The sequence below is a fragment of the Mesocricetus auratus genome, unplaced genomic scaffold, assembly GCF_017639785.1.
Source record: "Mesocricetus auratus isolate SY011 unplaced genomic scaffold, BCM_Maur_2.0 Super-Scaffold_100004, whole genome shotgun sequence".
NCBI lineage: Eukaryota > Metazoa > Chordata > Mammalia > Rodentia > Cricetidae > Mesocricetus > Mesocricetus auratus.
In genome coordinates this window covers 53,918,388-53,946,152 of record NW_024429189.1, presented here as the reverse complement: position 1 = coordinate 53,946,152, position 27,765 = coordinate 53,918,388, and the positions used below count along the sequence as shown (strand labels likewise).

Sequence of the window (27,765 nt, the reverse complement as noted above, 5' to 3'; positions counted from 1 at the left end):
TAAATAAAGTAATAATAGATAAATAAATAAGCCACGTAAAGATGGAAAATACACAGAGAGTCTGGATACTGTATGCTATTATGTTTTTCAGTTTTTTGATTACTCAGGAAGGAACTGCTAAAGTACACTTGATTATAAATGCTGCTGAATTAATTCAACTTATATCTTTTGAAAATGCCTTGACTTCAAAATTTAAGTATAAGGATATGTTACTCGGAAAAGGAGTTTTAGTTTATGTTTCCACAGAAAATGAAAAGCTGAGGATTCCTTCCAGGCTTCTGTGGTTTGACGAACCAAGACCCCCGGAAGAAGTGGACCAGGTGTTCCAACAATTGAGACAGTTAAGATGATGCAGCTTTACAGACCACGAAAATAAGGACTTATACAGGTTTCTGAGTTTTGTCATGATCCCCATGGTATGAACAGCGCCCCCTTCCAGCATGAAGCAGTTTGGAATGAGCGACGTCCCAATTTCCATCTTGTTTATAAATCTTTGTTTTAATTTAAATGGGATTGTTTATAATTGGCTAATGATCACAGCCAATCTTTTTTAATGGTAAAAAAGGGAATTATGGTATGGGTATTGTTTTTCATTTATTGATACAAATTCAAGGTCAATTTTGTGATATGTATATTTCTCCTCTTGATTAAGTATTGTGCTTATACTGATCTTTTAAAATGTAATGCGGAATTAAATACAGATTATAGATAGTTACTTATAATAGTCAGAATTTATAGTTAGGTAAGTTAGGTTTTCTAGATATACAGAAATATATTTGACATAGACAGTCTTCAAACCTTTCAAAGACCTTCAGAAAATGGCATTTAAAATGGTTTAGGGTTTTTCTTGGCAATGAGAAATGTCTGCTCCTGGCAGCACCAATTATGTCTGAGAGGAAGATGGGCATCGAAGAAACTCGTTATGGAGTTTGCTTTCAACATGGCAAGATTAGCCATTTGGGCAAGAAACTGCTCTTGCCTAGACTGACTGTTGCTGTATAAACTGGACATGCAGGACCCACAGAAAAGTGACTGCTAAACTCAGTCTTACAGGGTTCCTGCTTCATGGAAGTGTCTACCAGACTTTCTACAGGACAGAGAAATGACTGACAGACTGCCAATGCAGATGGACAGTTTGAAATTTTCTGCTTTGCTGAGAAATCTTCTGGGCACATTGTGGCCTATGGGCTGAAGATGGATGCTCCAACGTTACAGAGGAACTTCGGGTGACTGTCCAGGCAGTAAGATGTCTCTGTCAATCCTAGTGTTTATATATTATCCTTCTGTGGTCTTTTATGGAGTTGAAGATAGATATTTATAATTATAGTTTTCCTTAGTTATGATAAAAGATAAGCTACATATAGAACTTTGGATTCACAAGGATGGGATGGATGATATTTTCTTTAAATCTTGCTAAAATATTGTAACTATGTTCTTACTTGATAACTGTTCTGTCATATACAATTTGACTATGTTAAAGTTAAGACCTTTCTTTTTGTTTAAACAGAAAAGAGGAGATGTTGGGGAAGTCCTGTGTATATGTCAATAAATTACTGCTGGCCAATAGGAATCTAGATAGGTGGGGCTAGGAGTCCAGGAGGATTCTGGGAAGGAGAAACACAGGAGAGTCGACATGTAACGCCATGGGGTAGGAGCCCGGAACTATTCTCCGGTAAGAGAAATACTTAGATTAACAATTATGGGGTAATTACTTAAGTCAGAGCTAGCCAGTAAGAAGCAAGCAAGGCCAACAGCTTCAGAATTAATATAGGCTCCTGTGTGTTTATTTGGGACGGAAGCGGCTCTGGAACCAGGCTGGCAGGAAGGCTTCTCTCAAGGAAAAAGCTTCCTTTTACACCTTGGGATAGAGGTTTCCTTCCAGAACTTTCTGTAGGGCTGGATTAGTGGATATGTATTATTTAAATCTGGTTTTGCCATGGAATATCTTGTTTTCTTCATCTATAGTGATTGCTGGGTATAGTAGTCTGGGCTGGCATCCTTGGTCTCTTAGTGTTAGTAGAATATTTATCCAGGACCTTCTGGCTTTCAGAGTTTCCATGGTATAATTCTGATAGGTTTGACTTTATCTGTTACTTGACCTTTTTCCTTAGCTACTCTTAATATTCTTTCTTTACTCTGTACATTTGGAGTCTTGATTATTATGTGGTGAGGACATTGTTTTTTGTGGTCCACTCTATTTGGTGTTCTGTAAGCTTCTTGTACTTTCATTCGCTTGTCTTTCTTTAGGTTGGGAAAGTTTACTTCTATGATTTTGTTGAATATGTTTTCTGCCCTTTGAGGTGGTTTTATTCACCTTCTTCTATACCTATTATTCTTAGGTTTGGTCTTTTCATGGTGTCCCATATTTCCTGTATATTTTTTGTTTGGGATTTGTTGAACTTAAGATTTTGTTTGGTTGATGAATCTATTTCTGCTAGTGGCAACACCTGAGATTCTCTCTTCCATCTCTTGTATTCTGTTACTTATGCTTGCATCAGCATCTGACCATTTGCCCAGCTGTTCTATTTCCAGCATTTCTTCAAACTGTGTTTTTTATTGTCTCTATTTCAGCTTTCAACCCTTGCATTGTTTGAATTGTATCTTGCAATTTTAGTTTTGTCTTTTCTTCGCTTTCTTTCATTTTTTTGGATTTTTTTTGTTTTTTGTTTTTCTCCCATTTGTTGCATTTTTGGTTTGTTTTTTTCTTCCATTTCTTTAAGGAATTTTCTCATATCCTCTCTGAGGGCCTCTTTAATTTTCATGAAGATATTTTTAAGTTCATTCTCTTCTGCTTCATATGCATTGGGGTGTTCAGGTGTTGCTGGTGTAGAGTTTCTAGACTCTGGCAGTGTCACATTGGTTTTTCTGTTGCTGAGTGTGTTTTTATATTGTCTTCTTCTCATCACTTCTTCCAGTGGGTGCAGAAGGAGTCTCTTCCTCTCCTGGTGGATATGTGACCACAATTCCCTTCTGGTGGGTACAAGCAGGTCCAATACTCTGGTGGCTCCACTCTTGTGTGGATGGAGGTGGTCCTAGTACTAGGGCCTTGGAATCTTTGGGTAGGCTGCACCCTGTCGGGATGGGATCTGCACTGTGCAGTCCCCAGGTCTCCAGTGGTTCTATTCAGGGCACCAGAAGGCAGGCTGAAAACAGGCCCACATTTACTTCACATGTCCCATGAGTGGAGAATGGGACTTGGATGCTGGTAGTCTCTGGGTGGGCTTACTCCTATCAGGATGGGATGCACAGTGTGCAGTCCTCAGGTCACAGCTGGTTGCCTGCAGGGCACTGGAAGGCAATCAGGAGACAGGCCCAGGCCTACCTAGTCCCATGGGCGGAGAAAGGGAGCAGGATGCTGGCAGTCTTTGGGTGGGTTGACTCCCGCTGTGATGGGAGCCACAGTGTGCAGTCCCCTGGTCTCTGCTAGCTTTGAGCAGAGCACAGGAGGTGGGCAAGAAATAGGCACAGGCCTACCTAGTCCTGTGGGTGCTGACAGTCTCTGGGTGGGCTGAATCCCATCGGGAAGTGATCTGCAGTGTGCAGTCTGTAGGTCTCTGGTGGTTCTGTGCAGGTCACCAGAAGGAGGGCTGGAAACAAGCCCATGCTTACCTTGCCTCCCATGGGTGGAGAATGGGACTTGGACACTGGCAGTCTCTGTAGCCCCAGGTTCTTAATTGTTCTGCAAGATAGGTATTTTTCTTGCTTTACTAGTTTGACTGTTTTAAATACTGTCTTCTAATGGTGCTACATGGCTAAAACTTTGTATGATTTTACATAAAACATAAAGGAATTTTACTTAATAACAATTCACTTGTTTGAAATTTATTTTTGTAGAAACTTAAATGTGTCTGATATGAACCAGAAATCATCTATAGAGAGTACTGACCCATATAGTGCTATGAAGTAGATAGAGTAAAAGCTTTATTCTCTCTTTTTAAAAATGAAGTCATGGACTCAGGAGACATGACTAGTTTGAGGCAATGAAGGCTTTTTGTTCACATTGGTAATACTTGGGTTCACTTTGTACATATGCATTCCATACAGCCATATATCAAATGGCATTACTCTGTCTTGAAGATTGAACTCTGAGGGGGAACAACGTGAATCTCAACCTAACCCTATTCATCTCAAACTGCCATTTAGGGCAGTTTTCAAACTTTTCTGTGGTCCAGTGTTTTTCCATGTATGATAGTGTATAAAACATAGAAAAATGCTCTGCAATAAAGATATTATCATTGTCATGAACACAGTGGTGGTACAAGAACTTACAAACCTCCATACATGTCCTAACCATTTGTAACAGGGAACCCTTGGTTGAAAAGTAATAGCAAATGTTGTTATTCCTAAAGAGTATCCAAAAGGCAAAGAAAATTCAACTAATTTCTGAGAGCTGAGAAATGATTATTATTTAAACTACTGTATCTGAGAATTAAGGTTAACATCTCTGGGCTATTTGAGCTATTACTATAGAAAACTGGTAAAATTGAGTGTCAGGAAGTATGGGCTTAAGTCTGGCATATTGCACTGACTTGCTAATTATTTTCAGGCTGTTGCTCTTCTGAATTTCAGTGACTCTCTACACTGTATAATTGTACTGGAAATGAAACCCCAAGAGACAAATTATAGCAGAAGCTAATTAAAACTGCCAGTGCCACCAGAATTTCAAGTTTGATGGTAGTTGGACATGGGCTTGTATGCATTTTGGACTGACAATGTGTCCTTTAAAATACCCATCAATCACAAGTGCACCCACACACATAGAAGAATGTCATATCCATAAATAGTTAAGGTATATCCTCAAATAAATGAGGCCTAAATGAAGTACCATAAGCTACCTCTGTAATTTCACAACTTGCTGATGGTATAACCTGGGACCTAGGTACTGTGATTATTTTTATCTGTCCATCCAACTCCTCAAAGGGGCCCTTCATATCTAAATGAAAATCTCTCACTAGTGAAATGGATACATAGTATACATCGCTGAAAACAGCATAAGAGTAGGTCGCCTTTAGCCAAGGTTCACTTTCTATAGTTTTGGTGATTTATCATCAACCAAAATCCCAAAACATTCCTTAGAAAATTCTAGAAAAATCCAATGTATTCATCTTCAACTATTCTGAGTGATAAGATGAAATTTTCACCATCCTCCTTTATTCTTTCTAGGATATGAATCATCTTTTTATCCAGGGGATTCAAAGCTTATAATCACCTATCCATTTATCTTTCCAGTCATCCTGGTTATGAGATGGGACATATACTGATAATTTTAATGTGTTTTCTCTATGAGTAAAGGAATCTACTGTGTAGACTTTTGCACTCTCAAAATTCTTTTTTAAAAAAAAGCTCCTTCTTCCATCTTCTTTCCAAACCTCTCTCCCCTCTGTTTCCCCAAGTTCCAAATTTTTCTCTTTCTCCTTTTATAAGAGAGAAATTGTTTTTAATGTGAAGCTTTGTGACATGACAGCTCCTTCCTGGGGATCATTGTGTTGATTTCCAAATTCAGTAGGCAATGGCCATGCAGGTCTGAATGCTTGAGCACAAAAGGAAACTTGGGTCAAGTCTGAACCTTCTTAAGAAGAATGAAGAATTGAGGGCAAGATCTCACTCATATAATTCCACATCCTAAATGCCAAACTCGTCAGAAGTATAGATCTATTGATTGGAAAGTTGTCCCGAGAGTAAAGACATAGGTGTGAAATGTTAGGCAAATATCATTTCTCCTAAGTTTAACTCTTTGATGAATTCCATTTAATTGTCCATAAATAAATGTAAATGTTAACATGATTTTCCTATGTTTCTCACTATATGACCTAATAATAAAACTAAGACTTTGGTCAACAGTTACTCACAAATATGTAGATAATATGGTTTAAAATGTCTTCAATAGCCTGCAAGATAGTACAGCAGGTAAGCAGCTTTTTGAGCAAACCTGACAACCTGATTTTAATCCCCAGAACCAGCATAAAGGTACAGGAAATAACCAGATCCACCATACCTGTCCTCTGACCTCTTCACATATGACATATGTGTGACCCCCAATACACACACACACACACACACACACACACACACACACACCATAATGATAATAACAGTAAAAATAATAATAATATTTTTAAGTTATACCAATGAATTTTGAAATAAGATGTCTGGTGCTAGAATTGCTTTTACAGCTCTCTTTCACTCCCATACTCTTTTATACATCTCTTTTATACTTTCTCTTGCCCTGCTACTTTTCTTTTGCTCCAGTCACACACTCAACTGGTCTGATTTCCAAACTATTACTCTCATTAACCTAAGTGATGTTTCCGCTTAGCATCCAGCACAATGTAGCAAGCTTTCATACTGATCCTGGTATCCTATACTCAAGCATACACATGCACATAGACATAATACATGTGAGTTCAGACCACCCTAACCAGCAAACACACACTGGTAACTGATAGTCTTATTCCTGGGGTATCCACTGAGAACATCTCTGAAAGTTTATCCCTCAAGCTAATCCATCCAGACACATTGTTTTATATTCACCTTGGTCTGTAAATGTCTCAATTGTATGTAATAAATAACTATTGACTGAAAAAAGACTTGCACACTATAGCCATAACTGTGGTAATGCATATCCTCATATGCAACAAGTTCTTTCAAATGTAAACAGAGTTCAACTCAGCACTTGACATAATCGTTGTCATTTCAAAAGTAACTGTTGGGTTTCCTTATACATATCACAGCTGGCCCCACTTTGCCTCTCCCCAGTCAAGAAAACAATTGATTTTACCTGCCCTCCCTAACATCTGAGGAAAGATTTGCACATTGCAACTCATTTTTCCTTGCCCATAAAAAAAATTACCACCATTTTTCAAGCATTTCATTTGTAAGTTTCACTGTCATTGATTTCAAATTCTAAACAAATACATTCATGTTAATAAGGTAATTTATTACTAACAGTAACTGACTACTTAACATTCATGTATCTTCCCAGTTCCCTGAAGGAATTAACTTTCAATATTCATTTCACAGCCACAGTTGGTGAAAGATTTCCGTGAATTGCGCAAGACATTAGAGACCATGGATATGTTCCGTGCCAACCAGGGGTTCTTCTTTCTCCACCTTGCTCAAATCTTGATTTTGGAAGTTTTAGCATGGCTAATACTACGTCATTTCGGCAGTGGCTGGACTGTTACCATATTCATCTCTTTTCTCCTTACAGTTTCTCAGGTAAGCAGGTACCCTAACCTTAGGCAGTGGCTTCAGAGAGAGACTTGGGTTTGTTTTCCATCCTTTTATTTTTATTTGAAAACTTCATACATGCATTTTGATCATATTCACTTCTCACTCTTCCCCCTCCTAGACCACTCAGGACACCACTGATTGTATTTCCCTGTCAACATCATGTCCTCCTTTTTAAATGGTATTTTTAGCCCAGAGTTCACTTAGTGCTGCCCATCATCACAAGAGTGTAGGATCATCCCCTGGGACAGTTGGAATCTACCGGTGGCCACACCCACAAATTAAAGTGACTCTCCCTCTCCTAGAAGCCAGCAGTTTCTCAGCTAGGGTGGTGCTTCAGGAGTCCCCTATGCTGGAATTTTTAACTTGTTTGATCTTGTACAATTGGTAACCACAATTGCTATGTGTCTTGTGTGTAACAGACATGTTATATCCAGAGGACAGCAGTTCATAGCTCTTCATTTTCCATTTCCTACCTTCTTTCAGCCTCCTGTACTGTTCTCTAATCCCCTTTAGATAGGCTGGTGCACATCTTGGCACACTACTCATGAGTTTTCATATCTTTCTAAAGTGTTGGACTTCCAGTTGTCTCATCTATAAGATGAGGATAACAATGACTATGAAATTATTCTGAAGAAGACTAAGCAGGTTATTCTGTAAAAAAATGAGCACAATATCTATCATATGCTAATGGTTAAATGAATGCCAATTGATATTGTTCATCCTGTTTTATCCCAATTCTAATAAGTAAAATTCTATCCTCATCCATATAACATCAGTCTTTATCTTTTGTTGGTTAATCCACCAAGACTTACCACTACATCAGCCTATTAATTTTTCAAGGGGGATGATTCTATCTTAATAAGTGACAATAACAAAACACATGCACTCCAGTATAAACGACATCGGCAACTGGCACTTAGAGCATTTGATAAATCTTTGTTAAATTCTTTATGCATGTCTAAATGTGACCTCATATAAGCACAGGCTATATAGAAATATGAAGGGAAATTCACATGCTCCCTGTCCTGAATGAAGGAGTTCTCCAGGACTGAAAGAACCACTCAAAGGGATACTGCATGGTAAAAAGGGGAAAGTACCAGCAGTAAAAGGAAACATGTACTCCTGGAGCAATAAGAGACAATTCATTCTTCGTGGAACAACTCAGGAAGGTTTTCCAAAGAGTAACGTTACCAAGTCCCAGAATTTTTGCATTTATTTTACATTATTTATATTATTTATATTTATTTCTTGAAAAGTTAAACTTATTTATTCTTTAGGAAGTCATTTTTGGAAACAAATATTCATTTGATGCTTAGCATAAATTTGACACTTTAGAGTAAGTTAATTACACAAGGACCCCATGGGTTTGGCATTATACACAGGATGGGGGGAATCAGACAGATCACTGAGTGTCAGAGCTGTATAACTTGCCCAGAGTTGTTCAGCTCTTAAGTATTGAAGACGCCAAACTTATTAGACACTAACATCCATGCATGGTCTTCCTGCTCCATTACAGAAGACATCAAAGGGTGATAAAGAAAGTGTTCAGGGCAGTAAAGGCCATTAGTGTATTTAGATGGATGTTATAGAGATGGTGATGTGTGTAGGAATTTGAAAGTAAACTTGGATGGAGATCAAATGAGATCTCCCATTGTTCTCTGTCAGGCTTATTAGTCCTGCTTCTGGGATTGATGATCCCTTCTTGATTTTGCAACTTCTCTAACTTCCTTTTCTTTCTTAGGCTCAAAGTTCATTTTTACAACATGATATAGGACACCTTACCTTGTTTAAGAAGTCCAAGTGGAACCACCTGATGCACAAATTTGTAATGTGTCACCTCAAGGTACAGGATGTGAGGGAGTGTGATGGAGATTGTGAATAGAACTCCTTAAGGCAAAGGTTGCTCTCTCTTGTATGTGTACTGAAAGCAACAAAAAGTGTTGACATTCACAAATGAGTAAAACATCTTTATAAATAGGTTTAGCCAGGCAGGTGGTGGCACACGCCTTTAATCCCAGCACTTTGGAGGCAGAGGCAGGCAGATCTCTGTGAATTCGTGACAAACCTGGTCTACAAGAGCTAGTTCCAAAACAGCCTCCAAAGTCACAGAGAAACCTGTCTCAAAAAAACAAAAAAAAGATGGGCTTAATAGATTTATATATAATAATATTTAATATAGCATTGCAAAATATGCAGCAAAATAAAATTTTAAATTTTAAGAAGAGAAAGTGTTTAGTGTTTACTTTTTATGACTCTGATAAACTATTTGGCTCAAATCACATTATTCTAAGGCATGTTCACAGAAGAATGTTTGTGTCCTTAAAAAATCTTGATATGCCCCAGAAAATCATAAATGGGAATCTTCTTAGAAGGAATGTAAAGATTTTCCTTAGGGGAATTCAGCATATCTAATTAATCCTGAAAGGTTGAGGCTGAGTATATAAAGGAAAAATGCTGAAGACATAAAAAGACAAAGCTAAATAATAGTAAAGGAAGGTTGGGTGGTTCTTTGAAAGAGGAGGATTATAAAACAGACTTCTGCAAGAGCTGAAAAACCTGGCATTATTCTCTGAGAAGGGAGTGTGTTATCTTCTACCGTAACTAGTAACTTCCTGTACATAGATCTTCAATAAGCTTCTGATCCTGAGTGAGTGAAAGAACAAATGAACAGAGATAATAGGACTGCAGTAGTAAGGGCTTTTGTCTCTGGCAATGTTCAATACGCCATTCCAAGACCATCATGTCTGTCTCTGACCTTCTATAGCATTGGGAGATAAGCTAAATCTCTGCCTTTCTCTAATTATCTACATTTTTTACCATGTCCTCTGGCTCAGAAGGTGAAAACATGACCGCACCCACCCACGAAAACATCTCAAACAAATCCTTCTGTTCAGGTTAGAACCTCCCAGGAAAAGTTCTCAGACACTGACTTAGGTTGCTTTTTCTTCCTTAGCACTTTCTTTCTTTACTTCTCAAAGATAGCCACTTGATTTCCCAGCCTGGAAATAGGCAACTAATTTATAGAGTGAAGAGAATTCTGGAGCTAAAATGTTGGAGAGCAGGAGCCACAGCCTTGGATAACAAATGACAACGATTGGTGGGCAGGAACCTGAAGGAGATGAAAGCTGCCAGGTGCCAAGAGCAGAGCTGTCTCCCTTGAGGCTACTGTCTCATGTAAGACTCACAAAATGGAAATTACAGCACCTCTATTTTTCAGATAAAATAAGTCTTAAAAGGGGTTGACTATTTAAAGCAATGTCTACAAACTGGTTAAGTAGAGGAACTAATGCCACAGTATTAAATAAATGCAGACCAGAGTGGAGCTTCTCAATTTGAACTATCATCTGGAGGAAACTAAGGAGCTTGGTAAAAGTGAGTGTGGCTAGACTACTATAGGAGATCTGATTTAATTGGCTTTCAGCAGGGTCTGGATATCAGCATGGGTGAAGCTCTTTGGAAGCTTTTCAGATAATTCTAGCCTAGAGCAGGCACTGAGAGCTACTATTCCAACAACAAATCCTCTTACACTGAAACTCAGCCTCTCATGCCTCTCATGAACTGTGCCACTTTGTGCAAGCTATTTAATGTTTGCAAACTTCTGTTCACTGAAAAGAAAATAGAGATGGATAAAAGCTTCAACTTGTGGGATTATTGTCGGTTATATGCGATATTTGTGTACCATGTGTAACACAGAGTCTAAAAAATGTTATGTTACCTGCTGCTAATATGAAAAACAACAGTTTCACAGCCAAAGTGAGGATCCAGAATTAATAAGAAAGAAGTTCAAACATGATAGTACCAAGTAACCTGTAAGTACAACAGCCATTGACTTACAGAAATCATCTACTCTTAGCCACTGTCTCTCTCATTCAGCAGATGGAGCCATGACTAAACTAAGTAACACAGCTGGACTTATATTTCTTTAGAGACATATCTATATGGAAAAATTCATTTAATGAGAGAATTCCTAGAGGCAAGTTCTTCCGCACCTGTATCCACCATTGCTAAGTAGATAAATTCTCTGACTTCACTCAAAAATATCATGAAATAAAAATACAGGCTTTTTTTTCTATCACCATGAAAGTCAGGCAGTGAAGCTATATGCGTCCTCTCTCCTGTGCTGAAGAGACAGAGGAATTAAAAGCCACCTGCCCTCAAGGTAATTGGCAGTTTGGTACCAACTATGCGGAATTTTCCAGTGAGTTCCACACTTGCTGATGCTTTTTAAAGTCAATGTTTTACCACTAATCCTAATTTACACATAGCTCTTTCTATTCTGTGTCTCTAAAAGAACAGTTTTCATGATGTATGTACCTTTGATGACTCCTGACTTGAATGAGAAAAAGGGAAGTGGCTCTAAAAACCGAGCCAGCATATTTTGCCTTTTAGCAAGCAAATCCAGTGACTCATGAACAAAATAAATATAGGCTGCAATGTGTACCAAAGAGAAAATTACTTGTGGGATGCTGAAGTGGGAGGGAAGGAGATGACAAAGAAAATTATAAGCAGCAACATCCCTGCATCTTACAACCACTACAATTCTAAATTCCAGTATTAGGCTTAACATCGCTTTCCCCTACAACTCAGAAAATCATAGGTAGCATTGGGGTTATTATTCAGCATCTCTGCAGCGTGTGTGTGTGTGTGTGTGTGTGTGTGTGTGTGTGTGTGTGTGTGTTCTAGTGTTTACAGTATACAGACATTCAAATATTCTCTCTGAAAATTAAACATGAAATGTCTACATACATTTTGCATTCCTATGTATTACAGATCCAGTATTGTTAATTTAAAACTCTATATATGAATCTAATAACACAATCTAATAATCTAAATCTAACAATGCAAAAATGATGCCAGGAATTTTCATACCATGGAACTTTGCTTCACACCAATAAATTCTTTAAAATAATAAATAAATTTATCTTCAGGACCATGTGTATATGAAACAAATGAGTTTTATATTTAGATTTAATTCTCTTCTCATCCCCATATTTCACTGTATATGTACAAATATACCAAAGGAATTTTTCATGAAATTAAAGATACTACTGACCCCGGAGATGGACATCATGTAACATTTTTTCAAGATCTCCCTATATGAACACTTTACAAATAGTACAAATTCTGTAATGGAGAAGAATGTTTAAGATTACGACCTGGTGTGACATCCATGACTATATCTTAAAACATTTGGTGTGTGGGAAGCGGAAGTGTCAGGCAACTGTAATCCCTCAGACCTGCAGCCATTTCCTGGCTAAGGGTATTTCCTAAGTCAGACACCTAGTAGATGGCCAAACAAGAATTTAAATTCCAGTTGATTTCAGTTCAAAGCGTAGATCCTTTCTCCTGTACTGAACTAGGGACATTATTTAGGAACAAGAAATGGCTTAAGGAGGACCCACGTAGAACTGTCTCAGGGTAGCCAGGCACATGACCGAAAACCTTCCCTTGCCCATGAAGAACTTCCCTTTGTCTGTGGTAAGAGTGTTTTCCAGACACAGAATTCAGGTAGAACTAGTTGTTTAGATCACACCCATCATTAAGTTGGCCACTGTTCTAACCTCTAGGGCTTTGTGCTAAGATCTGTTCCCTGATCTATGGTGCATCAAAACCTGTCTCCCATGTTACCAGTTACCACAGGTAGTCATTGCCTAAAAGGGTACAGTCAGCTGGTAGAAGTAACCAAAATATCAGCTGTGGGAAGAGATAATTTTACAACACATTCATTTCTTATCATGTTACATTTTGCTGTCAACTGTTCCCATTAGACTGTATATTGCTAGTGTGGGAACCTCATTATATCACATCTTTCTTAGCAACACAAGTGCCTACATAGCTCAGAATTTGATATGCTTCAAAATAAATAACAAACGAGTGAAGAAGTGACTGAATGTGTAGCTTGACAGGAATAGGAGGAGAATGAAATGAGACCCCACAGGCAAGTAATAAGTACAACTTGGGACACAAGTTTGAGTAATCATAACATATCTGGGAAGTGACTGCCCAGACAGTCAGGAAGCAGATATGAATTGGAGCCCAGAGCCTCACTAAAGAAGTGTTAGAGAGTGTTGGAGAGAAAGGGGAGCACCCAGCCCATTCTTTTTGTTTGTGAGTAGGTAGATAATGGCAATGTGTCATAGTAGAGCTTCCAGAAAGAATATGGAAAGGCAGGGCAAATGCTTACAGGTTTTCAAAGCATACTCATCACCTTTGAAGTTTATAGTGCACAGACCACCATTCTCCGGCAGAAATAATATGTAAGCTACATAAAAATGGCATGATAAGGCCAAAGTGCTTGATGTTAGATAGTGTCTCCTAGGCATAACAAGGAAAGTCCATTTACAGACTCTCAACAAGACTGCCTAAATGAGAGTAACATAATGAAACACCAGCAGGCATGCCAACATGGGCATGAAAAATAATGCAAGTTCCTACTCCTAGATAAAGAACTAGAGGTGATCAACAGCTATTGAGAGAGGGAGAATCAGTTTCCTCTAGGGATTAGTTCCTCATAGATTGTCTACTCCCAAGTAGTCAGCACTTGACACATTTACATGTGAGTAACACTGGACTCAGTAGGCTGTATATGTGTACATATGGGTGTATAAATGTATATGTGTACATATATGTACATGTGTATCTATGCAACAATAATAAAAGAAGAGTCCTTGAACTTGGGAGGGAGAGTAGAGTACACAAGAGTAATTGGAGCAGTGAGAATGATGTAGATAGATAGATACAATGTTGATGTATGAAATTCTCAAAATGAAAATTTAAAAATGACATCCTTCATCTTTAATTTTACATAACTATATTTAAGCTACCTATTTATAGCTATAATATAATATCCAAAGTATTATGACTTAAATCTGTGATTAACATTAAAATTAGTGAAACATTTTGCATTTATTTTTATACTGATTCTGCAAAATGAATCTTGAAACTTATTTTCTCTAAGTTAGTAGCTTCTGTACTGGACAGAGCTGATCCATAATGTATGTAATATTACTGCTGTTCATTCTTCTATAAACAATTAACACAAATGAGAAGAAACTGGGTTTCTCAAACAGTCAGCATTTTATCTCCAGCATCTCATATCTCCCTGAGCCACCCATGGATAAATGTCAACATGTTGATATGGAATTTAGACTCTAAGAAGATGAGTGATTTGCCAAAACTCAGACATCAGCAAAAATTTAAACAGCTAGTATATGAAAGATTGAGAGATCTCCAAAATTTTTGCTCTATTGAAATTCTTAAACTTAGAGTGAGAAAGAAAATCAATAGCAGCTTAATCAAAGATGATTCTAGCTTGGTACCTACTAGAATGTTTTCATTCTTATTTATTTTTGTAGGAGAGCATTAAGCTGGGACTTGCAATGATCTGAGCAGAGTCCTCCAAGTAGAGAGAACACAGATTCTTGACTCTTTGAAATACTCAGATTCCTAGAGCATATTTTCCCACCAGAACTAATTGAAAATCTCAGCTATGAGGTTCCTTTATATGAAAAATAGGAATAAGACTGTTCCATCTACCTTCAGAATCATCTTTCAGACTGACTTCTATAAAAGAAGGCTAGAAAACCATCCCATATGTGTAGATTATCTTCTCATCCTCAGGAGTTCTTTTGAGCCAGCAGTCATGTTCCTGAATTAGAAAAGTATTTCTTCATAGTTCTGAGTACCTTTTTTCTAATAAGCTACCCTGTGACCCAGCATCAGGGTCAACTAAAGAAACCAAATATTTTATTTTCACTTTGAAAATGCAGAACACTCCAGCAAAGAGGGGTGCCTAGGGAGAAAATTCTATGAGTTAATGAGTTCTCTCTTCTCCTCAGGGCCTGTCAGCTAACTGGTGGAATTACAGACACTTCCAGCATCATGTAAAACCAAACATCTACCCCAAGGATCCAGACATTGATGTGGGCCCACTTTTCCTGATTGGAGATACTCAGCCGGTTAAGGTGCATTTAACTACCAACTGTACTAGGAGAACATTCCTAGAAGTACTCCCTTATCATGGAAAGATCAATTTAGATTGTTCTAACTTCACAAAGGGTCTCAGAGTCTCTTTCCCTTTTAAGGTCCAGATAAAGACTTGAATAACAAAGTCTGGAGTTATAAGTATAAAGAATTTTAAGAGTCATGGCTCTCTGACCTTAAAGGCCACTCAGGCTAGATTCCCACAGCAGAATATATAATAACCTATGTCACAGCATTTGAGTAATCCCAATAGCAGGTTCACTTTTAGTTCTTATCACTACCTCTGAGGCAACATAAATCATTCTCAGGAAGTATAATCAGATGAAAAGGACCAACATTATTTTTTAAAACAAGGATATGAAGCAATAGTCACTGATAAAAAATAAACTCGGTATATTTGGTTAGCAATAGAGTACAAACATCTAAACAACTGGTTAACTCAGCTCATTCTAGTCTAGCTTAAAGAGACAATGTTCATGTTCATTTTAGTGTATTTGATTCATAGGAACCATACTCCCCAATGATTTATATGACAGCTGTAGATGCAATTCATAATTTGGACTTTTAAACAAAAAATGGAACATACAAGTAATATGCTAAATTTTTCAGTTATTGATTTTTCTTTAAAGTCTCAACTTGAGTCTTTCATCTAAAAGACTACTTGAATCACTGAATTTTATAGGAAAGAGAGTATTCCTTAAACAAAAGAGATATACTGATTAAGGCAAAAGTTTATCCCTTATCTAGAACGATAGCTCCTGAGAACCACGTACTTTCAAACAGATCTCTGTCTCAGAGAAGACATTAGGAGTGTTAGGAAATTTGATCCTGCCTTTGTGATTTGTTGCCTGGATCTGTCTTCCACAGAACCCAATGACGGTGTAGCTTTTAGAAAATTGTTTTTTCCACCTTTGAGGACTTATCTTCTGTCCCAAAATAAAATAGAAAATGAAGGTTCCTGCTTATGTATTTGTTAAAGATGCTACCTATTATCACAAATGAATTGCTTTTGACAATGGCTTTACAAACTCTTTGATTCCCCTAATGTTTGTGGACTCCGTTTGTGGAATGGTGATATGTTGGTGTCTCTGACATACCTCCCTGGAGCAAAAGACGTTTGTCTCAAGGAAATGAAGTAGCCTGACTCCCTCCAAATCACCTTCTAAAGCATTCATGCTGCCACTTCACAAATATAGAAGCCATTTCCATCAATTCTAAAAGCTGCTTGTGGGCCTATTCACAAAACTCTAAATTCTAGGCGCTGTAGCTTAAAGTGTGAATTTACAGTTATTCTACCTCTGAAACTCAGTTGTTTAGTTCCACAGCAGCAGTATTCCCTGTAGTTTTCCTTTCATATATATTTCCTGAAAGTATTTCTAACGCTTTATTCAAACAGGACTTTCTTTATCCTCACTGACTGCCCAGAAGAACTTACCATCCATCTTCAGGGTAATACTCAACTAGTCCATCTAGATTTATCAAGTCCCAAGCATATTCTATCTCATCCCTTTTCTTTGTTTCTCGCTACTTAGGTATGTGGAAACTTGAGAGAAACTACAAAGAGATATTATTATTTCATTACCATAATATTTATTTTTACTTGTGACAATAAGAGGAGGTACTAGCTATATTATATACACAAAGGAAGATATCTATATATAGAAGGGCAAGGAACAACTAGGTAAAATGAGTCAAACACTTCCTCTAATGTTGTAACTTACTTACCAGAGAGAAAAACAGAGTTGGTGCAAATTATCATTCACTTATTTAATCCCTTAATGAATGTCAGCTGTATACTAGAGATATACAATCTTTAATCCTACGCCTCAAAGTAATTGCTACCATTGTGTCCTGAGTATAGATCAGGCTGACCAAGAAGCCCAGGAAATGAATCAAATTTAATCTATGAGTGGAATCTTATAGTTATACATGAAGAGTAACTATATATAATGTTTGTAATATTATACACACTACCATGATGTCTTAGAAGTAGTAAATTAATTGAAATCCATGATAAGAATATAAAAGAAAAAAGAGAAATAGGAGCATCCATTAAATGAGAGGGAGAGAAAGAAAGAGAGAGAGAGAGAGAGAGAGAGAGAGAGAGAGAGAGAGAGAGAGAGAGAGAGAGAGAGGAGCCAGAAGTACAGGTCAAAGTCTAAGTACTACAATCAAAGAGAGCTTAAAAAGCTCCACAGAAATGTATATTTTGAAGTTAACATTGCAGGTGAAGAGAACATTTTCAATTTCTTTTAAATCACACAAAGAAAAGCAATCTTAAATTTTTATTTATATGAGGATTATTTTAAAATGATGATAAACTCTGGGCAAGAATTGCCCTCAATTAAAGCACACTATTTACTCCCCAGCCTGTTCTGGTTCTTCTAGTGTCTCAAGTTTGACAGGCAATGAGTCCTAAAATCATACCTCTCTCTCCCTCATCCTGCTCTCCTCTCTCTCTCTCTCTCTCCCTCATCCTGCTCTCCTCTCTCTCTCTCTCTCTCTCTCTCTCTCTCTCTCTCTCTCTCTCTCTCTCTCTTTCTCTTTCTTAGACACACACACACACAAACACACACATATATATGTGCTAGAGAATAATGACTCTTTTATTCTCTGCCCTTGTAGTATGGCAAGAAGAAAATAAAATACATCGACTACGAGAAGCAGCACCTGTACTTCTACATGGGTGAGTCTCCTGTAGCCACTTTTCTTGTAAGTGCTAGTCAAGCTGAAGACATGATTAGAACTGTCTCACAGAAACCAAGCCATATCTGATTTGTTAGTGAGAAAATAAAAAGATCTTATTTCAGACTCACTGGTGGGAAAGCATGAAATGAAAATAGAAAAGTAAACAGGCATTTCTAACAGGTGTCTCATCATACTAGGTACTAGGCTAGAAATAAAAAATATACTTAAAGAGGGTCAGAAGGCAAAATACGAAACAGGGAGTCAACACTCTTGTCTTAGAAAATTTTAACAACATAGAAATAAAATAATAATATCATTTTTGTAGAGAGAAAAAAGGCAGAAAAATAATAATGAAAAATTTGCCGTGTGATACCAGAAAAAATATATATTCAAGAATAAAGAATATCCAAAGCTTGTAGCTGCTGAGATCAGCAAACAGCTGTAACATAAATAGATAAATAGATGATAGATAGAACTGTAATGCCAAGCTTGAAAGCAAAACCATTTAGTTTAATAATTCTGATACCAAAATTATTATTACTAAACAAAATCAAACTTCTGGTGATGTATGACCAAGTTTTCAAGTAACTTGGAAGTCCAATAATCTAAAATACACTTTCCTATCTATGAAACAAACCAACATCAGGGAAAGAAACAAATGCAAACCGTTTACCACAGGTTGTCAACTGAGAATATTTTTCTCCCAGGAGATATTGAGAAGGTCTAGAGGCATTTTTGTTTCTCAATATGGAGCGGAAGGGGATAATTTCAAAAATCCTATAATGCACAAGAATCATGACAAATGATTACCCTAACCATATAAATCAATGCTTTTGAGACAGAGAAGTGCTCATAGGCTCCCATCTGCCCACACAAGCAACAATTGGTCACTTGTAACTTGCATACGGAAGACAGCCACTGAATGAATTATTTGGCAAGTGAGGCTACCCATCCCATCTCTCATTTCCACACTGGGATTCAGTCTCTCCACCTAGTACGCATCATTGCACCCTTTTTGTGCCACATTCCAAAAGGTAGCTGACACCAGCCAAAATGGACATGTTGCTTCTGAACTTTACTAAGTAATAATATGTCTTTATAAGACATCTTTATAACAGTGAAGTATCTCCTTAGTTTATGAGAAATAAATATAGGGAATATACTCACTTCGGTCTGCCTACGGCACAAATCCTCCAGTTTCTAGGTGCCCCTACTCTTGGAATGCCAGCTGAGTCTCATAAACACAAATAAGTCAGACTCAAATTGTCACAGAAAAACATAGCCATACCATTGTCAAAGATGACTAGGAAAATTTTATTCAAATTAATGCAAAAGGAAAGAGAAATGTCTGTACCAACTGAGCTTAATGCTACTGAAACACCTGGTGCAAGGGAAACTTTCCAAGTACTGAAGGGGTTTATTGAAAGCTATTGACTGGGAGGCAGAGAAGAGCGTGATAAAGTTAGACCACCTCTGTTTGCAGACTGGTGTTTATTGGTGCTAGGCTCTGGTCCCACTAGGAAAGAGTGGCCTTGTTCTGCATAGTATTTCAAAAGGAAGATCCCCTGTGTTATAGCAAATAAATCTCTAAGGAAGAGAGAAATAATTTCAATTGTGCATAGTCTAAGTAATCCTCTAAGAAAAATAATGCCAGGTTCCTCTTCTCAGGTTGAATGGCACAAAGAAAATTCTTTTAACGGCATTTGGTTTTCCCAAGCCAGAACTTTCAGGAGGCTGGGTGTTCTGGGTTAAGCTGCAATAGTAGTTAAGTGGGAAGTCATTTGTGTTGACAATTACAGTCCTCATTGGTCAAGCCTGAAATCTAGTTGAGAGCAAAACTCATAGGAAGCTAACTAAAGTTTGGCCAGGAAGAAGGTATTTTTCCAAAACCAAAGGGTCTCCCAGAGATTGTTTTGTGCTCTTAGAAACCTTACAGATACAATGAGAAAATCAGGTATATAGCTTTCTAGCCAGGAAATAAGTATACTGACCTTATTTCTGTCATACAAATGTATTGTGACAGAACCAATCTCTGAGGACTTAGGGAAACCTAAAAAACTCCAGGACCTAAGAAAACCTTGAAAAGTCCCAACAGAAGATAAGGGGAAGTTTCTATCAAAATGACTCTCACTTTTAATATTTCACTAGCTGCTTCAGGAAACTGGAACCTGAAACTGTTGGCTATTTTTTCCCCAGCCTCTGAGGTGTGAACGTCCAATGGAGACCACATTGGGGTTCTGGATATCTATCTTGTGTCCCTTCTCAAGGATAACACTCTGGAGAGGGCATGCAGAAAAAAACACCCATCGGCTTGCACTGGGCTTCACATTGCTCATTTATTTGTCAAATCTCTTTTGATCTTTTTCAGTTGCCCTTCCCTTCCTCATGCCTGTCTACTTTAATCTCCAATCCATACAAGTGATGTATCTTCGAAAGTATTGGGCGGTGAGTCACTCATCACATTTTCTAAACCTTGACCAGATAGAAAACAAGTTGAAAGTGCTGAGTATTCTCCAGGTGTAGCTTACTCAAGTAACAGGACATCAGACTGAGACAGTGTCCAAAGAATAGGACCTGAAATGGTGTTCAAGACTTCTCACCAAAATGCTTATCTCTGCAGGACATCGCTTGGGTTACCAGCTTTTACATTCGATATTTCATCACATTTGGCCCTTTCTATGGAATTTTTGGAACAATACTGCTCATACATTTGGTCAAGTAAGAATATTATATTATTTCTATAACCTCTTTTACCAGAGCTGTTTGTTGTTAGAAAATATGATAACAGTGTGGCCCACTCCCATGAGAAGTTTGAAAGAAAGCTAAAAGGCAATAGTTCAAATGATTGAACAACACAAATTCCATATAAGACTTTGTCCAGGCTAAATACCCCCTTCTTTTAAAGTTTCCCAACTAAACCCATGCCAGTTGTACTCTAAAGTCATTATAGCTTAAGTGGTTTGACATCATGAACTCTGTCAAGAATCATAATAAAGAAAGAAAAATTTTAAGTTCTGTCACTAGAAATTTTTCTCAAAACCAAAACGGCATCAAACCACAATTTTGCATAAATAGCCCCTTCTAAACTTTTAATTTGTTTCTTTCCCATTCAGTTGCATTACTATAATAAACACCTACTAGTTGAAAGGATAATGAGAGCAACAGACAATCAGTTAAGGGCTTGACAGTCATCATTTTATTTAATGTAATCCTCACATAGTCTTATGATGCAGATAGCATTATCTTTCTTTCTGCTCAGGGAACTGAAGCTTGGAGAGATTAAATCACTTGCCTAAGGTAACAGAACATGTAAGGGCCAAGACTGGTGCCAAGCAGAACTTGAATCCAGCTCTATCTGATGATTGCTTTACAAATGCCCTTAGAGAACTCAGGGTTTTTTTTTCTTGTGCTGGGAATTGGACTGGGCTTCATACATGCCAGGCTAGCACTCATTCCCTGTTATATTTTATCTTTACACCAAAGCTAGAGTACACTACTACAGACAGTGCTCCTGTGAGTTAAGAAGTGAAACAAAACACATTGTCAAATGCTTGTGTGTCAACACTAGTTGCAAATGTCATTCATACAAGAAATGGACAGCCACTAGAACCTTGGAACCTCTTTCATTTCCTCCAGTGTTTGACCAGTTCAGGCAAAGGTCACAGAAGCTCAGTGACTGCAACTTAAACACAGTAAGGGAGTTACCACTGCCTCTTTTTATTCCTCTAAAGGTTAATTGAGAGCCCCTGGATTGCCTATGTTACTCAGATGAGCCACATACCAATGAAAATGAGCAGAGAGGAGAACCACGACTGGCTCAGCACTCAGGTGATGATGGCATTCCCAAGGGGCAATCCTTCTAACGAGACTGGCTTAGAATCTGCTTACTTCAAATAATAATAATAACTCGCCATCATAAAGCACTTCCCTAAGGACAGGCACTGTGCAATAGTTTGCACATAACTCCACAAGGTAGACATAATGATTATTCTCACTTTACAGCATGATAAAACTGACTTGTAAAAAGGGTTGGTAACTTGCATATGGGCACACAACTAACAAGTAATAGCAGCAGGTTTTTTATTATTTATTACATTTTTAAATTAGAAACAAGCTTGCTTCACATGTCAATCCCAGTTTCCTCTCCCTCCTCTCTTCCTGAATCCTCCACTAGCCTCCCAAGCCTCCCATCCTATCCCACAGGGATGCTCTCTCAGCCTAGACTCTTGGGGGAGGGCCTAGGCATGCCTGGATGAAATGACACACTCTGGATATCCTCTATGGGGAAGCAGCAGGTTTTAAATTTAAACAGGTTAATTATAGAGTCATCCCTACAAAGTAAAAGTCAGTCAGCTACAATCCAGCAGCCGAATCTGACCCACTGATTGTTTGTGTATACAAAGTTCTACTGAGGCATGTCTATGTTCAGTTATTTATATATTATCCATGGCCATTTTCATGCTATAACAAAATTGTTGATGACAAAATTAAGAGATTTTCTATTGAACTATAAACCACTCCTTTAACACAAAGTGACCAGCCCTGAAACTGTATGCACACAAACAATAAAAATGGACTCAGTGGATTGTACTCACATATTTGTGCAGTGGATTATATTTATATATTTGTACGTACATAGACACACACACACACACACACACACACACACACACACACATATATATATGTAATAATAGTAACCAAAGAAAAGGGCTATTATTTTGAGAATAGGGTGGGTCATGGAAGGAGTTGGAAGGACGATACTTGGAAAAGATTGTAGGAAGGAAAAGAAAGGGGAAAGGTAAGACAATTCCTTTTGGTGTAAATTATGTTTAAAAAATCTAAAGATGAGATTTATTACCTGGATATTTATAGAAAATGTGTGTCGACTTCCTATTTTAATCACTGACATAACAAAGCCTTTCAAGTGAATCTAAGGCTCAAAATTATCAGATGAATTGTGCAGCAGTAAGGACCCTAAAAATCATGATTTCACTATAGAGACAACTCATTTCAGAGAGAGAGAGCATAGCATGCTCTCCACACACACACAGTTAATGCTTAACTAAGTTATGGCCCACCTAAAATCTTCCTGCCTCCTAACTCATGGTCCTTGCCACCGACCGTTACAATAATGGGGAATTTAGTAATTATCTTGCTTTTTCTCCAGACTCATACTAAAAACTCAGAGGACCCCCACTCCTTACAGTCAGAGAATGGTTCTCAGGTGTACAACCAGAGAATTACCTCTGTATCTCTTAGTTTTTACCCATCATTTCTTTAGTCATTAGACTAAATGCTTTCCACATACTTGTTGGATTTACATATAGTTTTACATAAATAGTTTCCTAGTACCATTGTCCTTTTGTTTATGTATTAATACTTTTTTGATGACATGCTGAAAAGTAGGGCTTTTAAAATATTGCTCATAATATATCTTATAACCTTTTTCCTACTTGGCTCTTAACCCTCTAATTTTATTGTAAAAGGACTTTATTAATATTTTATTATTTCATCTCATTCAGAAGCCCTCATGTCCTAACCATACATTTTCCAACAATCCTGAAAAAAATCCCATCTGCATTAACAAAACTCCTCATTTATGACTTCATGGCCTTCTATGTCTAAGAAATGGTTGTGAAATTTTCACCTTCATTCCTACATATCTCTTAATATCTATTGCTTCATATGTACTTTTTAGCAAAATATCTTAGTATGTTTTAAATGGTAAACTTCATGAAGGCTGGGACTTTGTTGTTTATCACTCATAGTTGCTAAAAATAAATAATAACCATGTGTTAATAGATGACTACATAAAATAATTAGCATTTTAACACTTAGACTCACTTGTAGCTAATGCAATATTTTTCTTTGCAGATTGTGGCCACCTGTAATATTGAACAATCTTTTTTCAATGACTGGTTCACTGGGCACTTGAACTTCCAAATTGAACACCAGTGAGTGATGCAAATGATCCATTATGGAGCAAGAGCTAACCCAGTATAGCAGATCTTGCAATCATTCCATTAAGAGTCTCAGAGAATTAAAAAGTTTAACCAGGGTTCTTTAAAGGCTGCTGCCCATCAGTACCAGTGGCTGAATCAGGAAGGAGAGAAAGGGGAATTTAACAGCTGTGGAAAGTGAAGTGGAATTGCAGAAATGAAGCAGTAACTTAGTATTCATTTATTATGAGCATTGAGAATCCCATGTCTATAGGGCTGAGGGAGGAAGGTATTTGGATGGGCAAATACATGGGTCCATGCATATTTGGGTTGTAAATGAAACCTAAGAAAAAATTATAGCACTTGAATAACCACATTTTATTGAAATTTATAATGTAACTATCATGTTACGGTTGGTGTAATAAAATAATCCACAATAAATCCAGTCACATCTGCAATTCCCAGATGAATCTGAAGATACTTTTCCTGTTAATCAGTTAAGTGGATGCAAAATAAAGAAGTGGAAAGTAATATTTGGATAGCTGATCTCCCCCATAATACACAGCAAGATACTGCTCATGGTTCCTTCTGTAAGGATACATCTAGGAGTCAGAGAAAGAAGCTCTTATTCTCTTAATGCTGTTTTCTCATTCTATGTTCTTTGTCAGTCTTTGAACACCCTAGCAAAAGGAGAACCCCAATTCACATATTATTAAAGAAAGTATTCAGGTCCTGGAAGATTACCTGGCTAATTAGGGCCAAACTTTGGATAAAAGCCATACATTCTTGCCTCAGTTTCCAATCTGAGAACTTCCTTTTAAATGTCACAACTAGACCTGAGTGAATACTTAGCTATGCAACAGATAGGTTTTAGATAGGAAGAACAGAAGAGAGACAAGGATGCTCTCCCAGGCAAGTCACAATGCTAGCTAATCCATATTCTCATTTGATCTGACCAAAAATAAGCATATTAAATGGAGCTAATATTTATTCTCTTAGCATTTCCCAAACATTTGCTGTCCACATGGTTTACAGAAATGTTAAAAGAGAATAGCTTTTAGAGTAGGCAATCTGGCTTGCTTGAAAGCTTGTACAAGTTCAAGGTTGTATCTGCTTTGTTGGTAAGATTTAGTTTAGAAATAAACCAAACTCCTTTGGGTTTCTCTTTAGGTTTAAGTTTCACATCTCCTGTTTGTTTTCTTAGCCTCTTCCCCACAATGCCACGCCATAATTATCACAAGGTGGCACCTCTGGTGAAGTCACTGTGTGCCAAGCATGGATTGCAGTATATAAATAAGCCCATACTGAAGGCATTTGGAGACATTGTCAGGTAACAACATACCTTATCTTCACTCATAGCTCTCATTTCCCTTTCTCCTAAGCCCCCAAACTTTTCAGCAGCTTTTGAAACTTTCATCCAGCAACTATTCATTAAGAGACACTAGTACCAACAATAATAATGATACAAAAATATGTACTGTTTGCCTACTAGACTCTAGGTATTTCTTAGTAGAAATGCCCCAGTGTCCTACATAGTTCAAATTAATTAAAATAATAACTATGTAAGATTTGTCTTGGTATTCTCTATACATCTCTGGACATTCTTTTGAATTTAACATAGTAGGAAAGACCACAAAATCTTTTGATCCATTGGAGAAATTATCACCATCTAGAGGGATGCAATGACATGAATCAGCCTGAGTAGACAGCTATGCCTAGTGAGTCTAACAGCATAACCACATGCATACATATGCATTTTCCAGCATGACATGGTACTAGACATATTTATAACCACTGGTCTGAGTCTGATAATGTTCTGTGTTTAAAATATCAGAGGAATATTGTAAAGGCCATCTTGGTCACATCCAATGTCATCCACCTCTGCCAGTCTCTCTATGTTCTTCTTTGTCATGTGGCTAGCTGATCTACCTTCAGTTGCTGCAAAACTAGCTATGCCTGAGTGTCTCATCCCATTGCCATATTTTCTCCTGCCTGCAACATTCTTCAAAATTACCACTTCTCATTTCACCTTCTTAATTTCCAATCACTCTCTAAGGTTCATTGCAATTTTCCCCTTATGTCAGCCTTCATTAGTCACAAGACTAAATCTATCCTTATCATAGTTCTTATCATACCCTTGATTAAAGAGCTTGCTAAGTAAACAATTATTTAATGCTTATCTTTCAAGTAAAACCAAGAGTCTATATGGATAGAATTTGTTTCTTCCCTTTTGATGTTATATGCCTAGATCCTAGAAATATGTCTACCATTATAAAATAAAGTAGGTAGGTAAATACAGTAGAAGTATTTGGCAACTCAAACCTACTCCCTGGAAGAAATCCAAACTCATCTGTTGAAAGGAATTCAGTGTATTTGATGCCCTTCCATGATTAACAGACAGTGACATTTGTCAAATATGGCTAGAAACTACATTGTCTTAAAACAAGCAAAACATGCAGTAGTTGGGAAATTCTTTTGTACTCAGTTTTACCTTCTGACAACCTTATTTACTCCTCCAGGTCCTTGAAGAAGTCTGCTGCTCTCTGGATGGATGCTTACTACGAATGATGCAGAGTTGTGCACCTATCGGTGACTCTGAAGGGAGTAGTGGCTGTGCAAGAGCTCTTCTCTGATAAATTGAGAATTAACTGGCAATGTTGGCATACCTGAGTGTGTCAGGAATGTGAATCCCAAAGACACATGACAACCTCTCAATGAAGGTCTTCTCCATAACTGAGAGGAGGAAGAAAGACAGGGTGACTTTGATCAAAATAACAAAAGGAAATGGTAGCTCATTGTTTCTACTTTTTCACTGTGATCTTGGACTTAGTTCCAATAGTCCTCAGTGAGATTGTTTCCACGGGGAGTATAAGATGACATGAACATAAATGGAAGTAATAAAAGTAAATATCTCTGACAGAGTCCATTGAAAATCGGTGTAATTGACCTTACAAGAGAATTGTTTATTTAAAACATCCCTGCTGAAGTACTGATTTTTGCTTACTTCCTTTCAAATAGGGGAACTTCTTCAAAAATTGATAATAATTAACATTAAAATAACTTCAAATGTTTGCCTTCGTTTTGAACTTTTTATGTTGTGGTTAAAACATATTTGTAGTTTCTATACATATGTATGTGTTTCCTTGTGGAGAAATTAGAATTTCTATAAAGTCTCCTAGAAGAATTATTAAAGCCAACCCCAGTAGCAACTGATGAATATCTGTTTAAATGCACTTCTGTCTGAATAAAGAACAGAGTGCCCCCTGAGTATAAGATTAGGATTCCTATCCTCTTCCCAGCAAAACAGAAGTCCGCAAATGTTCTCACTGGATTGCTAGTTTGAAGGAAAGAACTGCATTTACTTAATGTGAGCCATGGGCTATATCTAGTAATTTTTTCAAGTTTAGAAGCAAGTTAAAGCTACTCTTAACCATTTTCTCTCTCATGAGTTAATTGCACAAGTGATCACTATTTCTATTATTTGTTCTGTCCTGGTTTCACACCATATTTCTGGGAACTTATCCTCATTTTACAGATTTTCTAATTTGTTAGTAATTGTTTGTAGTGGTCTCTTAGGATCTTCTGTCTATGGGTTACCAAACACTAATGAATGAACATTTTCAGTACAATACTGGTTTCTTTTATTAAGCTATTCATGAAGGGCATAATAAAACCTGACCTTACTTGCAGGGAGAAAACATATAAGGAAAAGGCTTTCTTCCATAGCTCTAAGCAAACCAGTGTTGTTGGTTTATCTGTTGTCTAAAATCTTCACTAAGTATTCATTTATTCTCCAAAAGGTCTTTAAAAGTACTATATATTTGTTTGCATCCTAATTGTATTCCTTGCATAGAACAGCACATTCGATCCTTCACTGTTCCTGAGGATTCACAAACACATATACCAAAGGAAAGAAAAT

At 37.4% G+C, this 27,765-nt stretch overlaps 1 protein-coding gene across 2 annotated transcripts in view; it reads left to right on the top strand.

The window, feature by feature from the left end:
• Window positions 1-26,917, top strand: part of LOC101840150 (fatty acid desaturase 2-like protein FADS2B) — a 46,548-nt gene extending 19,631 nt beyond the window's left edge. The window contains exons 3-12 of one of the 2 annotated variants that reach the window (XM_005065071.4): window positions 7,021-7,218; window positions 8,975-9,076; window positions 15,072-15,197; window positions 17,842-17,902; window positions 20,273-20,349; window positions 20,525-20,622; window positions 21,636-21,732; window positions 23,782-23,861; window positions 25,051-25,176; window positions 26,366-26,917. In XM_005065071.4, the coding sequence (XP_005065128.1) occupies window positions 7,021-7,218; window positions 8,975-9,076; window positions 15,072-15,197; window positions 17,842-17,902; window positions 20,273-20,349; window positions 20,525-20,622; window positions 21,636-21,732; window positions 23,782-23,861; window positions 25,051-25,176; window positions 26,366-26,414 (1,014 nt within the window). In that variant the 3' untranslated portion in view covers window positions 26,415-26,917. The remainder of the gene's footprint in view (window positions 1-7,020; window positions 7,219-8,974; window positions 9,077-15,071; window positions 15,198-17,841; window positions 17,903-20,272; window positions 20,350-20,524; window positions 20,623-21,635; window positions 21,733-23,781; window positions 23,862-25,050; window positions 25,177-26,365) is intronic. The other variant, XM_021232075.2, reaches the window with a different exon arrangement.
• Window positions 26,918-27,765: the final 848 nt, after the last annotated feature.